The 17,152-nt window shown below is 38.3% G+C and overlaps 1 protein-coding gene across 16 annotated transcripts in view; it reads right to left on the bottom strand.

Moving 5' to 3' along the window:
• Positions 1 to 16,870, bottom strand: part of dip2a (disco-interacting protein 2 homolog A) — a 92,814-nt gene extending 75,944 nt beyond the window's left edge. For all 16 annotated transcript variants that reach the window (XM_042001921.1, XM_042001924.1, XM_042001923.1 and 13 more), the window contains exon 1: positions 16,369 to 16,870. In XM_042001921.1, the coding sequence (XP_041857855.1) occupies positions 16,369 to 16,492 (124 nt within the window). In that variant the 5' untranslated portion in view covers positions 16,493 to 16,870. The remainder of the gene's footprint in view (positions 1 to 16,368) is intronic.
• Between the last annotated feature and the right edge of the window lie 282 nt (positions 16,871 to 17,152).

The raw sequence follows: 17,152 nt of genomic DNA, 5'->3' as shown, positions 1-17,152 counted from the left end.
ACAGAAGCACATGGTCTCAAGCTGACGGCCACTTCTTTCTGCCCCAAAAAGAAGATGCAGATTGATGATATTCAGCTGAATCGGAACATATTATTTGTCCTATGTGACCTGCAGCGCAATAAAGCACTCATCTTGATGCAGCGTCAGTAACAGCTGGTCAGGGGTCAGGACCCCACCAGGCCCCTGCCTCTTTAATGAGGTTTAAAGAAATGATCTGTGGGATAGATTTAGATGTTACAATAAGGTCCTGGCAGGTTAAGTTAAGAACACAACTACATCCAGTTATTAAATAGCAAATTAGGCTAATAAAACATAATCCAAGTCTAACTGATATAAAGAAGGTGTCAGCTCTTCTGTTGCTGTGGCAACCAGACAGAATGTATTTTTATTGCTGTACAACACAAGGTCAGTGTGCAACTACAAGGAAAATAAAAGAAAACAACATACATAGTTGAATATGAATGTGTTTATTAAAAAATTCTTGTATTTATGTGGCAGGGCTGCAAGTTAGTGTGGTGGTTTGCTCTGTCACCTCACAGCAAGAAGGTTTCTGGTTCAAACCTCAGCTGGAGCCTTTGTATAAGACGTTTGCATGTGTTCTCTCAGGGTTCTCCAGCTTCCTCCTCAGTTCAAAAACATGCATGCTGGATAAACTGGTGGTTTTTATCTGACTCTTGGGGGCTCTTTTTCTTTGTGTTGGTCCTGTTGACTGGTGACCTGTCCAAAGCATACCCTACCTCTTGCCTGATAGCAGCTGAGATGGGCTCCAGCCCCCCAGGGACCCTGAATTGGATTATGCAGGATGATGAAAAATGATGAAAACGGATGGATGAATGCAGCACAGCACATCTGTGTCAAACAAATTATAAACAGCAGATTTGACATATTTGGAAATAAAGATTTCCACAAGTCTGACATTCTCCAGCTGTTTCTGTGTAAAGGAACACTGAAGTCCTGGCTCATTATTCCTCCCACTCTTCTTTCTTACTCCCATTTCTCCTCTCCGCCAGTTGACCCTTTGGGTACAGACATGTAAATATAACTCCCTTTATAGCTTTGACTTGGAAGGGCTGGATTTAACCTCAGAAAACCAGACCAAACTGCAAATTTAGAGTGAATATAAAGGGTTTCTTTAAAGGGAAACTATTCCCTTCATGGACTTTCTCATTTTTCACTACATTCTGAGTAAATTTGATTATACATTTCACATGTATATGCATCATCCCATTCATTCAGTATGTACAACTGAAAAATTGGCTACTACCTATACTTAGCAAAAGGAGCAAAACTTGGAAATTAAAGTGTTAACACATTATGTTTACAATCTTAAATTTAGACTGCAAAGGTGAACCTTAAGAGAAAGTGTGAACACGAGTGTGTCATTAGGGGTGTGACACAATGGGTCTGCAAGCAGCTATTTAACACTTGCTAGCATTTCAGACATGAGTGCTTTGCTTTTCTAATGACAGCAGGGTGGAGTCAGCATGTGCAGCATATTTTGGATCACAGCAGTTGTTATCAGGCATTTTTTTACAGCATTGAGGCATGAAACAGCGGATCCCAAAGTTACTTTGATTATCATGGCTGAAAGAAACAGCTGATTACTGATTACAAACTCTAAACAACTTGAAAGCAAATACATACAGCACCATGCACATTGTTGAAAGGACATTATATAAGCTTTCTTATTATTACATGCTGGTACTTATGTAATAATGTGAACATGATAAGGAGTTTTTAACCCCAGAACATCTGTGCAACAGTAAAGCAAACAATAACTCCAAATTTCAATATCTTAAAAAATTTAATAAAGTTGGAGTAAAGGAAGAACGTGAACAAGATTAACATTTAAATAAACGAGGGCTCGGTTTGGTTATTTCACAAGCGAGCTTCAGTAAATTAACATTGTGTAGTGGCGTCTGATCTCCTATTTGATTATTCTTGAGTAGTGGTCAAGTAGGACAGTAAAGAGGGAGTGCAATAAACAGAGAAGAAACTTCTGAGATTGAACAACTAAACCTTAACTGTCACCATGGGGCATGTCACACACACAGTATGTGACCACAGAAACAAACATCATGCACAGGTTACTGAGGCCTGTAACCTCTATGTGAAGAATGTCAAGAGTAAGAGCACAGAGTCCTGACGTGAGTGTGCAAATGTGTGTTATATTAGATTACTGGTTAGCTTGCATGCATGTCATTGTTCATCTTAAAGTGCCTGAGATTCCTGAGAAAACAGGGTGAAAACTTATTTAAAATATCTGGGAAGGTTTGACAAGTGGCTTAATGTAGAAATAAAAGATGTATTTTAATCCCAACAGTGAGTGCTCATGACATAATCTCACTTAAGTTTGGCCCTTGGGGCTATTGGTTTGACTTCAACATGGAGAAAGAATATGGGAAGGAACCCGGTTGCTGCAAACGATGGCGAAGCTGATTAAAATCACATTGATCTGCTCAGAAAATGTCTTCTGCTGCAGTCAGAGTAAAGGCCTTTAACACCGCTCTCTGCTCAAAGCTCCTTATCAGTAAAACATCATAGTTAGTGCCAGAGAAAACATCACAGTGATAACTTTAGACTTTGAACTAACGATGCATAAGAGACCACATTCATACATTATTACTCTAGATGGACCTTCTTAGATACGAAGTCCTAGTAGACTATTAAATAAAACATTCAAAGTAGCGAATTTACTCAAACGTATTGCTATCTGTTATCTTTAGTTAGAGAGGAGAATAAAGGTAATTCAGTAAGAACCTGCACAGCTTTGCTGCCATCAAGAAACCGCCTCTCATCAACTGCTGGAAAAAGTGCTGCTAATTCAGTTTCAATTTAAACATTCAGGAAAGATGGAAAGCATGTCTTCGTCATTTTCAAACTTTGGTAGTCTTCAAAGAAATTGCTGCTAATTCGTGAAGCTGCATCAAAGCTAACCACAATCAAATATGGACTTCAACTAAAACTAGCTGCTTCTGCCTTTCCACTAAGCATTTACCTAAAAGCAGATGGTTGTGTCAGTTAATTCGGCATCAGGAAATCTCCACTGTTGGGAACACAAGTCGGTCTTATATAGCGCTGTGAGGGGCTATGGTCATTTCTGCTGGTATATTAGCTGTGGAGGGAGCTGTCAGGCAGACTGTATTGCAACAGTTTTGCTAGATTATTAGAATGTGAATATTTAAAGGTATAACCTTAAGAGAGAAGCTAATGTTAGTATTAGCTCATTTTTTCACAGGAAAAAAGGCACTCTTGATAGTTTCACTTTGTTTTCTGTTTCTCATACATCTGGCCAACCAGCAATTAGTTAAAACCTCAGTCACAGTGTGACTGTTTTTCTTGCCCTTGCTGACATGCAATTTTAGGCTTCAGCACCTGAAGGACTCACATTTCTAGTCTTCTGATGGTAATTACCTCTACTTGTCATTTTAGTTGTACCCTCACACTTGAATGGTACAGGTACGCCCTCTTTATGCTTCTTTAAAAATGCAGACATTTTTTAACCTCTTGGTGTTTTATGTATACTTGAAACAAATCTAACAATATTCAAAGATAAAAAAAAAATCATTAAACACATCTGGGAATTCACAACTTACTGCCTATGGACATTTTACTGATTGTTAAATGCAAGATGAGTCTTGACAGTATGTCAGTTATGCCTTGAGAGATCTAAATGCAGTCCTGACTTGTCCTCGCTTTGCATCCCTCTCATCTGACTGGCTGCAAGTTGGTTGCAACACACAGGAAAAAGTCTCTTGGGAAAAACAGCAGCACAGCTCACCTAAAACTGCCTGTCAGCAGGGAACACACTGGGTGAGAACACATTTTTTGGTATGTGAATTGAGTCTGCTATGTTAACCCTTACATACTTTTTGGGTCAAATTTGACCCATTTTGACATTTGACAGCAGTAAAAATACTCGATACATAATTCTTTTTCTGAAATTTGATAACTTACAAAATTCACAAAAATTAAAATATTTAAAAATTCTATACTTTTGTATAGGTGCTACACATTTTTTCTACACTGAGGCTGTTTCAGGTCAAATTTGAGCCCTGTCTATATAAATGGATTTAAAATCTACCAGTGTGGGTTAAATTAAAGAAAATGGTGGTTTTAGGGAACCTTGGAATTGTGAAACTGTACAGGCCATGTTTCTTTTTACTTATTTCCATTCATTCATTCATTCATTCATTCATTCATTCATATGGGACATTGGTGACAGAGTTCAAGGGGTCCTGGACACTTTCATAAGAACTGTCTTCTATCCCTCTACATTTGCCTTGGTTTACACAGAAACAGACACCTGATGGTCCTTAAAGGGGCATGGGGGGACCAGGAAACTCTAAAATAGTGAAACAGCAGAGGAGTGATCATATATGTAGAAAGGAAACACAAGTTATGCAGAGGTCAAACACAGACACAAAATCTGCACCTGCAAAAACCTGCAATGTAATAAACTAAAATACTAATTGCCAAATTTGGGCTGGGAGGCTGGTAGTAGGGGACGAATGACATTATAAAAGGTACATGAGCTGTCATTTCAGTGACGGACATCATGGCAGCAAAATAAAATGTGCAACATGCCCTTGGTCTGGTCCTCCAAGAGGAGGAGGTTGATGGTGATTGGAGGATGTGGCAAAGTATGGAGACAACAAGGAAGAAAAACAGTAAACAGTTTGTTGGTCTTCACTTCACACAAGATGTCTGTCCTGCAAATAAATGGAAAAATTGAAGAAAGTAGTTTATAATAAGCATTTTATTATTTAATGTTCTTTATTTTTGTTTAACTTGTCCTGTCTAGCATTGTAGCAAACAGAATGATAAGGGGACCTTTATGGGTATAAGGATCCTCTTGATAATCAAATTTATTATTTCTATATTTATTTAAATATATTGTTTTATCTTATTTATTTGGATTTCAGGAATTAATGTAATCTTACTGGACCTGACCGGATTACTTAATGTTTTGTGTTTGAGTCATAAATGTTAAATTAATATTGATAATTATGTCATGGTGTTTAGCTTAACTCGTTAAACTGCCTCCTCATTTACAGGGGCTACAGCTCTTTGATGAGGTGTTTGGCCCCACCTGAGGCCCTTTGCTGCACGTCTCTCACCCTCTCTCTGACCCCTTTTCTGTACACTAACAGCAAAATAAAGACCACTAGAGCCAAGAGAGAATATCAAAGTTTTTATAGATTTTATGTTTTATGTAAAACGGGACATGATACTTTGTTTTTTGGGAAAAACATCTACCAACACAATTATTGTAAAGCCTAAAAATAAAGTATTCCAGCTCTCTAACACATGTATTAGGAATTATTCATGAATTTATGTGTGTGATAAAAGCTGTTTAGACATTCTAAAGAGATGTGTACTTTAAAATTTGATATAGACACTAACTAGGAAGGAAATTGTAGACCAGATCAAATCTGACCCAGATCATACTATAAAATATAGACAGAATGTAATGGTTAAGCTGTATAGTTAGGAATAACACACTACATAAAAAAGGAAGAAGAACTAAACCCTGATTCTTCCCTCTCATTCTCTACTGAGACCTAAGGGAATAGAGTAAAGAAGAAATAGGGCAATTTGGCCTTCTTTTTTTTTTTTTTTTTTAAAAGGCTGGGACAACCTGCAAAGCCATCTGCCTTTGTGTTGTTATGCCCTCCAGCATAGGGTGGGATTTGGAAAGCCTTCTCCTCACGTTTAAGTTCATAGGTCACAGCACATTCCAGACATTTTCTGTGTGTTTGTTTTTCAGCAGGAAGGCTCACAATGCAGCGTGCTGCTGCAACAAAGGCTTCTGTTTGTCTTTGATCTGCACATCTCACCTGTGTTGGCGCTGACAGTCAGTGCAGTTACAGCTAGAATTTGATATGGCCAGGTGTTATTTCATTCAAGTTACTTGAATGTTGATTTTTATCAGATGATGCTGCAGTAATAAAACCAGGATTATATTTGAGCAGAGGACTAGTCTGGAAATGAGTACTACAAAAGTGCACTGTGGATTCTGCACACGGCATCGTGGGTAAACACAACCAAAACACACGAACATGTGGGGCGAGAGGCGGCTCTGGATGGGAGAACTGTCTTGCGGTCAGACGTTGAAGAATTTGGTTAAAGTTTTGATAGAATTCTGATCAACCCAAGATCGATAGGATATGATACAGCTCCATTTTTAGCTGTTATGCACTAGAAACCAAAGCTGCATTAACCAATAGATGAACAAGATTTCTTCTAGCTTGTGTATTTTGTCTTCTCCTTCAGTAGTTCTTAGAGTAGCGCTGCCTCTAGCGGTTATTTAAATGGTCCAATCCATTTGTGAAGTGCACCATGAATGCAATCTCTGTCTAGAAGAATATTGCATCCCCCCTCTCCCAACTGCACCAAGTACACGGACTATCCTGGTGTGAATACACCCTAACACTATAATTCATCTTTGTTTTTGTTGTGTGTAATGTAAACATGCTCACTGATTCCACAACAAAAAGTTTCTTTTCAACTTCAAGGTTTAAAAGGAAATCCATAGTTTTTTTTTTTTTGCAGTATTCAGAGCAATGTAATGGTGCAGAATTCTTGGCAACACAGACACAATATTGTAACTTAGCATCTAAACATCTAATCTACTGTGAGAAAAGCAAGTCTTTTTTTCCCCCAAGTTGCCCTTTAAAAGGGATTCCTCCATAATTTCACTGAAAGCAGTTTTTTGTTTGGCTGAGTTCTGTGGGCTCCACACATTTGTGTCAAACTCTACAGGCTGAACTCACACCAGAAAAGATCACAAGAAATCAGTCACTGTTGATGGCAGTAATGGGGGTATGATAACACCATTTCTCTGAAAGGAATTATCATTCCAAACATCACTTTGGTCAACCACTCACAAGATCCAACACATGATCCAATGCACATTAAATTTATGTGATGCCTCAGGAAGTGTTTCAATATTTGTAGCTATAATCACCAGCACTTGTGAATCCTGAGCCAATGATTGTGTTCCCCATGCTTAAAAGTTTCATAAGACTTTATTTTGTTAATGCGAGAAACAAATATAACACATTACACTTACTTTCTCACAGTTCCACAAAGTATTCCTGGGATTATAAGTGCAGTTAATGAGATGCAGCATTAAAGATAGTCTGTCGATAACATAGAGCAAGCCTTTACTCAACACTCATGGTTATGTAATCCCATGTCAAAAGGCAAGTTATTAGAATATGTCCATATCTGAAAGCCAGTGTGTACTATGAATATATTTATCTGTTACACAGAAGTGAGAAATGAAAAAATAAAAGTTAAGATACAACAACGCAAGAAAATAAATGACAAGACAGATGATGAATTAATGATTTTGCCTTGGGCTCTAAAGAAAAATTCTATACAGTGTAAAGGCTCTCTGCACAGCTCAGTGCTTTAAACCTTGTACTTTTGCAAGCAATTTGCAGTTTGAAAGCACTGCAGTGCTAGTGTTGTGAATACCCTGTGCTCATGCAGGGAAATTCTTCATCTTTTGGAGGTATGTCTTCCAGCACTTTGGCAGAAAAAAGAAAATGCTACTTGATGAGAACACTGCTTTTCACTCTTTCTGTTTCTGGCTGAAGCTGGTCAGAATAAAAGTCTTGCTAGTAAGAAGACTCAGATGGACAGGGCACAAAAACTGAAAAATGTCCTTGAAGTGGGTCATGTAGCTTGTTTGGTCAGCAGATCTCTCTGGCGCCACTGCATGCTGCACTCTACAGCACATACCATCTTCTTTGTAATGAGGACACGGACTGAGTCACTAAAAGCCCCAAAGCTGCTATATCTAACACCCAGTAAAGTCTGGAAAATACTCTAAATAACATATACATCCTTTCGAGTAAGTGGTGAGCACAACTTTAAATCATATTTAAAAAATACTCCAAAGAGAGGTGTCTCAGGGCAAACCACAGAGCTCAGCAGTATTAATGAGGGAGGATGGGCAGGATGGTGGCCTGGTTGGAAGCTGGCACCATCATTTTAATATCTTCTAAGCAGAGAGCCAACTACCTGGTGGACCTTAAAAAAAAGTCTTTCTTGTATAAAACAATCTGATAAAGACACACAACATTAAAGAGAGTCACTTAAACTGCCTGTGGTTGTTGATTTAGGCTAGGCGAAGCAAGGCAAGTTTATTTGTATAGTACATTTCATGTACAAGATAATTTAAAGTGCTTTACATAAAACATTAAAAGCATTACAGCGGGAGGCAGAAGAAAATTTTAAAAAGACAAAAAGCTAAAGTAAAATAAGATAAAATATAAGAAATAAAAGTTCCGGTGTGAGGAATTAACAGTTGCTTTGATAAAAGATAAAAGTTTTTAACCCTGATTTAAAACAGCTGAGAGTTTTCGTAGATCTGCAGTTTTCTGGGAGTTTGTTCCACATGTAAGGAGCATAAAAACTGAACGCTGCCTCAACATGTTTAGTTCAAACTCTGGGAACAGAAAATAGACTTGACCCTGATGACCTGAGAGATCTGGTAGGTTCATGATGGACCAGAAGATCCTCACTGTATTTTAGTCCTAAACCATTCAGTGCTTTGTAAACTAACAGCAGGATTTATAAGTCAATTCATTCACAGACAGAAAGCCAGTGTGAAGATCTGAGGACTGGAGTTATATTATCAACTTTCTCGGTCTTAGTGAGAACTTGAGCAGCAGCATTCTGGACTAACTGCAGCTGTCTGATGGACTTTTTAGGGAGACCTGTAAGGACAGCATTGCAGTAGTCTCATCAAATGCGTTGACAAGTTTTTCTAAACCCTGCGGAGACGTCAGTCGTTTAATCCTCAATATGTTCTTTAATCTATAAAAAGCTGACTTCAGTACAGGGTTAATATAACTGCTAAAATTCAGGTCTGAGTCCATGACTACTCCCAGATTTCTGGCTTGGTTGGTTGTTTTTAACTTAGTTTTTTTAAGAAGAGTGCTGATTTTTAATCTTTCTTTCTTGGTTCCAAAAACTATTATTTCTATAACTATTATTTATTTATTTTATCTTCATTTAAATAAAGGACGTTATGGCACATACAATCTTGAATTTGATCAATACATTTGATGAGTATTTGGACTGAACTATGGTTTTCGGGTGAGATGGTTATGTAGATTTGTGTGTCATCAGCATAGTTATGGAAACACATTTTCTTGTTTTTCATAATTTGAGCAAGTGGGAACATGTAGATGGTGAACAGCAGTGGCCCCGAGATGGAGCTTTGAGGAACTCCACGGGTTATTTTAGTTCGTGCAGATAATTACCTACAGACACAAAGTAGTCCCTGTCTTTTAAATAGGATAAATAGAGTCAAGCCAATTAATTGCAGTCCCAGAAAGTCCTCCCCATTTTTTTAGGACACATAATTTGCAGATTTACATTAACAACATATTCCAGTTTAGTTAAAGCCAAATCATTCTAACTATATAATTAAATAGGGCAGGCCATTGCAAAACCAAGTCAGATTAGCTTAAATATAATGTGATTATAATACAATACATTATAATCTTACAAATCTTACAAATAATCTTACCTTACAAATTAAGATCTTTCTTGCATTTCTCTTAAAGTGCAAAAACAGTGGAAGTAATTTTACTTTTTGATATATAAATCAAAGGCTGTCACAAGCTGTGGCCCATAGGTCTAGAGTGTAACTGCAATGCAACAACTTCTGCCATCAGTTTATAACCACATTCAATAAAACTGAGCAGATACAAAACCGATATGTCACTGTCACTTTCTGGCTGAATTCAATGAAAAAGAGTGAGACGTTTAATACATATTTGTGGCATAGATGCTGAGAGGGAAAATAATGTCTTTGTGCATCTTAAGAATCAGAGCGAAGCTTAAAATACGTCAAAAAATGTCTACAGAAGGTGGTATGTTGATTACAACTGTGGCATGAACATCTGGGATTGTTGAGCCAGTTGTTCATGTTTTGATGACTGTTGCAAGCCCTTCTGTTAAAAAAAATATATTTATTGTTTATATAGTTGTGCTAATAATACACAAAACTGAAAACAAAAGTGAGCAATCCTGAAACACATACACTATAATAACAAAGTTCTCTGCTGCTGAAACTCTTGAATAGACACACAAATAAACAGAGAAAAGAAATATTTCTGATATCAATTTCACACACTTCAGTCCATTAAATATTCATTGCTCCTTCTGTAAAACCTGACAGGATGTTGAGGAGTATTATAAAAAAAACAGCAGACAGAACTTGGAGTAGTGAGCAAAGTAGGCCAGCAAGACAATAGCTGTTACTGGGTACCATTGTTGAGTTGAATGAAACACAACTATATGGTTTGTAACCAATAAATGGCAAATATGGCCTCGAAAAAACACTCAGACACCAACAAAAGAAAATTAACAGACAAAACATGCCAAACATGCACACAATTGCATGTGCACAGGCTTGTATATACTGGCAAGTCTTTATAAGAGCAGCACAAAAATCTGAAGCTCTACTCTGCTCTGAGGCACACCCTTGAAATATTTATGACCCTCTACGTTCTAACATCATCTATGTAGCAAAGCTTAGCTGCTTTACTATCTTCTAACCGGACTTCACAGCAACCAGCTTACTCGCTCCAAGGTTCAACATTCTTCTCCGATTACAGAGTAAAACAGCAGCCATGTGTAAAGCCTCCTCTGTAATCACCTTAAATCCTACTTGTGCCCAAGATCTTAAGCCCCGTTTCCACCGACGGGTATGGGTCAGAGTTGGTTGGGTCGGGGTGCTTTTTTTTTTGCGTATCGACTTGCGAAAACTGGGGAGGGTACCCTAATATCCAACCTGCTGATTGGTTGGAAAAAAAAAGTAACTTCCCATGTGACCTGGCATAAAAACAAAGCAGCTTGTTTAGAGCACCAGGTTTTCTTTTTGTTGATTAAATCTCCATTTAAAATGGCGTTACGAAGCACCACCAAGAAGAAAGAACACAAACTGTTGGATGACCGCCATTCTCCTCCTTTGTTTCTGAGTCGTGTTTTGGTTATACTTTAAGGAAGGCGTTGCGATGCGATAGCGTCATGCTATTATGTAGCTGAAACATCTATTGCTATCTGGCTGTTTCTCTGCCACTCAGGTAAGTTTACAAACCATATCTGCACCCTAACTATCCTGTCCTGACCTGCACTATTGGTGGAAATGAGTCTTCAATGTAGAATGTAATAGTATATTCATAAAAGTATATTCATGTTTTTTGCTTTTTTTAACAATAGGCTGAACTCATGAAGCAGGCCCAGTGGAATGTTGTTTTGCAAGGTGGACTAGGACCACTAAAGTGACCACAGAATGGCTTTGGACCACAAAGAAGTCTCCCCTGGCTCTGAGTTGTCTCTAAACTCACCATGGTTTCCTGTACAGTCATACTTTCCAAAAAGAAGGTTTACAAAGAGCTGGTCAACAAAGCTATCCACTAACCACACCCAGCATTGAGGACCATTTCTCAGGCTTATGATAGAAGTAATAGAAGAAAATTGTACTTTACATTCCATATAAGGGCATTTTTATGTCAGTTTTGCAATGTTTTTGCTTTTGAGCATTTTCATTGTGGATACAAGTGAATACAACAGCAACATTTTTTACTCATTGTGCTCCAGTCTTCACTCAAAGACAATACATTTGTGCTTGTTTCAATTTTCTCTATACAGCGTGTCAAGTGGCAAACTGTAGTTTCCTTACTGATACTACTAAGGGATAAGTCACTGGTGCTCATTTTGATGTATTGTATATCCAAGCTAAAATGCCAGGTAAAACATGGCCACATAGAGCTCAACTGAAACTGATTAACTGTGCAGCTGAAGCCAACGTGAACTTTTGATCTGTATGTGAAAAAGACATTGAATGTTGAGTGGGATTTGTTCCATTAGCAGTGTCATCAAGCCCCTGTTAGTGCCAGAGGCTGGCAAACAAGTGTGAGTTTAATCATCACCATCTCATTAATAACTTTACCCTTTGGCAGCACTTGGCTTGGTCACTTCTTCACCTCCTGGAATACAGTAAAAAAAGTTTTCCCTATCTAAATGATTAGATAAATAGCTAAACTTTAATGATCTCTATGGGGAAAATGGGTCAGTCCAGCAGTGGATTCTAGGACATAGATAATAACAATGACCTGTGTGTCTCAGAGAGCTATTTGAATTATAACAAAATAACATTTATGCAGAAGATTTGGAAAACATAGAAGCCACAATAACGTAGCTGAACCTTCTTCCTAACACCTCCAACCTGACAACTGTGTTCTCCAGTCATCTATAAACAAACCAGACAGCACTGGAACTACCAAAAGCCATGCTCTTCTGTAAATGTTTACTAAATGGAAGCATGACAAAAAAAGCTCAATGACCGGTTTGTTAGTTTCCCCACAAGCAGAACTGGACTAAAAATGACTTTGTAATCAGAGGGTTTAGCGAGCACACAGAGGAGGAAGGCAGAAAACCAGGGAATGATAGAGCGAGCCTATGAATTACTCAGCAGACACGTCTCGCTCCCTCCTTCCTCCCTGCAGGAGATAATGGGGATCATCCATCTTCTTGCCCTGCTTTACGCCCATCTTTTGGCCACTCATCTGCATCTAGGTCAGCTGGCAAAAACACAGGTTGTTTCTAGTAACTAAAATGCTCAAAATATGGTTGGAGAGGAATTCAGTCTACCAGTGAACAACGCTATTGCCAAGTTAACTGGATAACAACTATTAGCCATATGAGCCATAAAAATACATTCCTTCAATCAGCTCCAAACAGTAACAACAAGTTGGGAAATTCAGCTTGAAGATTGATGTACTCTCATGTATGTATGTTGATGTGGAGAAACAATTCTAGCTTTGCGAAAAGCACAAAACAAAACTAAATCTTAAAAACAGCACATTAAACACAAAATCACACGAGATTAGACTCAAGTTTTCAAACTATTTTTTTTTTTTTATAGACAATGCCTAAAGATGTTTGTCAATTCTCAGCTTTGCAGTTCTAACCATTAAATATCTAACATTATGGAGTAATCTCTACAATGTACTGCCACATTTTTAAATGGATTACACACTTTGAAGTCCATTTTCATACTTAAATCTTGAATAACAACCTTAAATAACAAGTGGGTATTTGGATTATTTAGTGATCCTTATTCAGAAAGGTCCCACGTCTAAGTTGTATTTTCAATTGAATTATTCAATCAGAATTACAAGTAGATTGCATTTGCAAATAATAATAATAATAATAATAATAATAATAATGCATTTCAATGCAAATCTCATAAATCACTATTTTATTTACAACAGAACATGGAAAAGTTACTTAATGCAGTCCTACGAGAGATGTAGTCTAGCAGGTTTTCAATGTATTCCTGCTTCAACACACCTGAATCAAATTATATGGGCGTAACAGCCTATCAAGTTCTGCACAATGACATATTAATTTGAGTCAGGTGCAGCTCTCATAGGACCGGATTGATAATCCCTGTGCTAAACAAGGAGTTTGCTAATTTGATTAATGGGCAACAGGCCAGTAAGATAACTGGCTTTGGAAAGAGTATCTTACAGAAGCAGAATCTCTCATAGATGGACAACAATGGAAAAAAACTGCTTCTAGACATTGCAGAGTAAGTTCAGAATAATGTTACTCAAGGTAAAATTATAAAGGCTTTGAATATTCCATCTATATAATGTCATCAACAGACTGAACTAATCTGGAGATATCTCTGGGCAGATCCCTACATGGACTGAGAAACACTTCCAGTCATCACTGTCTGTGAACACAGATTGCATTGCCTTCTCTTCCACCATGAGAAATCCTCCTCTATTGTTTTTAATAGCTGGACATAATTTAGCTTAATTAGTTCTGATAATCTGGGAGAAATGTTTATGCTTAAATATCTAATGTTTCCAGACTGTACTTCTGTTATTAATTAAATCAACTGATGGAAGTAGCAGTGTGTGCAGTTCTTAAAATAATTTAAGATGCCTGTGTACAATAAAAATAAATAAATAAAAGCATTTAAAAATGAATGCATCTTTAGACGACACATGACTTTTTATTATAACAATCTGCACTTTTTATTTCACAGATCAGCAGACCTTAGCTGCTGACACTGAAGTATTATCTATCCGAACTGCTGCTAGTCTTAAACTCTTGCTTAGTGGATGCTACTTTTAAACTGCTGAAGAAAACATACATAAAACTATTCACTTTCATGAATAAAACAATGTCCCTCCACACTCATACACTGACTGACACACTCATGCATACCAAAAAACCAAGATGTGATTATCCAAAGAATACAGACATCTCTAATTTTTATTCCCTGAAACGAGATCTCATTGAGAAAGACATCAAATCTGTAGGTACCTCAGGTTCTCATCTACTTCTAATAAAATGAGTCACCTATTCTATCCTGAGACAGGATGCAGGGAGGGGGGGTAACTGAAGAGCATCGTCATGAGGTGAAAAGTTCACAGCTGCATACAGGAATAGGCAACAAGGGAGCAGGAAAAAAAACTATTTCTCTTTAGCCTAAAAGAACATGGCATTCCTTTCTTTGATCAGAGAGAAAATAGGGGAAATATGAAGGTGGGGAGGCCTGGAGACCGCCAAAGAACGAGAGACAGAGTAGGAAAGAGACTGTGTATGTCAGTGGAAGCTAAGTTAGAGGAGATAGAGCTATCAGAGCTTCAATATGGCAGGATGTGACATGTGGAGAGCAGGAAGAGGAAACTGGACAGATATAGATTAGTTTGGTAGCTGCTCCTGAAAACATGTCTATCCCATTAGAGACCTTGGTGGCAGCTAACGTGCTTATCAAAGCGTGCACCTTGGGTCTACTCCTAACCCTGGTGGTGCAATGCTACCACACGGATTTCAACATTCAGGAAGAACAGACTCGGTACATAATTTGACTTTGGGTCTGTTGTTTGTTCGTTCGTTTTGTCACATTCTAAGACAAACCATGTTGTTGTTTTTTTTTTGTTAACATCAGCTTCTTAGTTCTAAATGAAAGACAAAAAAAAGGAAAAATTCTCCCTTGGGCCAAATCACAAATCTAATCAGAATATATGTAGGTCATTAATTAGTAGGACTTTACTGCAGCTCAGAAAAATATTGGGTCAAAGTTCAACACATAATCTCACCGAATTAACAGAAAACAAAAGAAACCTTTTGTGGAAAAACAAGAACTTCTTTATATGCTGCAAAGAATCCGATTTCTGGGTGAGGATTTCCACACGACAAGAGGATGAGCTCCCTATGAAAAACTAAATTACTGCAACCTTTTGTTAAATTACTAAAGCAGCAAATTTAAAATATTTCAATATGAGTTCTAGGAAAATCAAGCAGGAAGATCTTCCTGATCAAATATAAGGATTGATTTTAAACAGGGCGAAAGATAAGTAACTTGCACATTAGTTTACTTATTTACAAGTTTACTCCTCTTACTGCCTGATCAAGAAATAAGGTGAAAACTGTAATAACAACATTCATAAATACTTACTGCCTTCTCTTTAAGGAATTAGTAAAAGTGTAGGCTTAGGATGCTGTGTGTCATCTGTTAGTAATAAAAGTGGTACCCAAGGGAATTACTCTGTGCTGCAAAGGTCTTCTTTCATGTGTGTTCAGCTCAGCAATACATGTATTAAGCTGAGGTTTTTAAGTCAGCTTTATAGTAAATCAAAATCTGAAGAGTTTAAACAAATACACAAGCATCAACACTTTAAGTAATGGCTTATTTGATTACTAGACTAGATCCAGGTGGACAGAAACATCTTTTTGTCCTCTTCTTACTCACAGTTATGATTTAAAAACACACCAGTCTCTGTATGTACAAAGATGGCAAAACTTTACAAAGATGCTACGATCTGTACACTTTAAAACTTATTGGACATAAGTAAAAATCATTTGTTATGAAAGTAAACAATTCAACACGATCAGAGTTGGCCAAAGAGTTTGTGAAAGTATGTTATGTGTAAAAGTAAAGTCATGTAACAGCAGTATCATGGGTGTGTCAGTGCAGCTGTTTGGATAAATCCATTTGATCAAATATTATGTGTCATCTAGACTTTCAGGACAGTCTTCCATCTGTGAATCCAATCCTTCTGACCAGTCTAGCGTAATTAAATAAGTCCCTTTAATAAGTCATGAGGAGAAAACTACGGCAGAAGTTGAGTTTGGGGATGGTCTGAAAAGCAGCTGAGGGGTGATGCTGGCGTGTTTTTCAAACATGAACCACAAAGTGAAGATAAAGGGCGGTGGTCCTGAGGCATCGTATGCTATGTTTAAAGCGACCCCGGGACATGCAGTACACTTTGGCCTCGCAGTGCGACAGTCTAGGCTCGTGTAATACTGGCAACTTACCTTCAGACAGCTCAAGCTCCAGCTCCGCCAGCTTCTCCCGGACCTCCGCCGGCAGGGTCATAGCGACAGCCGGTGTGGGCTCCAACATCATCGTTAGCAACCCGGTTGAGGTTCTCTCAGCCATGGTGGTCCAGCACGAAGGACGAATGAGTCCACTGGGTGAGGAGGACGAGCAAGCAGACGCGAGAAATTTAAAGCAACGACAACCCCTCCTGTTCACTTGGTTTCGGCTCAGAGCAAACAGGGTGTTGGTGCTTCTCCTGTCTCGCTGCTACGTCGCACAGATGTGTGAGAAATCTCTCCAAACGTCATGACATGGCTAGCTGTGAGGCTAGTAGACACACCTGACTGTGTGTTTCCATGTAGGGTGTTAGGGCAGGGTCCTGCCAGCGCCTGTCGTCTGTTCCTCGGTGCGGACGGTGTCCTGACTGTCGGCGGCTGCTTTACTTCAACTGTGGAGGGAACTCATTCAACTCCTCGCTCGCTTCCCACGGCACTGTCGCCATTGCATCATAGCAACAGCAGCCTGACCGTGCGCGTTCACGTGGGTAGCTCCTGTGCTGTGAGCGCCCTGCTGCTCTACACACAACTTGCCTGCCTCCTACTGTCACAAAATTTGTGACACCAGACATTCACTGATGCGTGACATTCCTGTCCTCAGGAACTTACCACGTAGGGAAGCCAGGCTTATTACAAAAACTTAAGAACATGATTGTAGCCAAATTATCTAAATTAATGGACAGAATGCAATGGAAAAATATTTGAAGATGTAATTTAATTTATT

Source organism: Melanotaenia boesemani, chromosome 12 (assembly GCF_017639745.1).
Source record: "Melanotaenia boesemani isolate fMelBoe1 chromosome 12, fMelBoe1.pri, whole genome shotgun sequence".
NCBI lineage: Eukaryota > Metazoa > Chordata > Actinopteri > Atheriniformes > Melanotaeniidae > Melanotaenia > Melanotaenia boesemani.
Note: the sequence above shows the minus strand (reverse complement) of the source record. Positions and strands in the feature narration are given on the sequence as shown.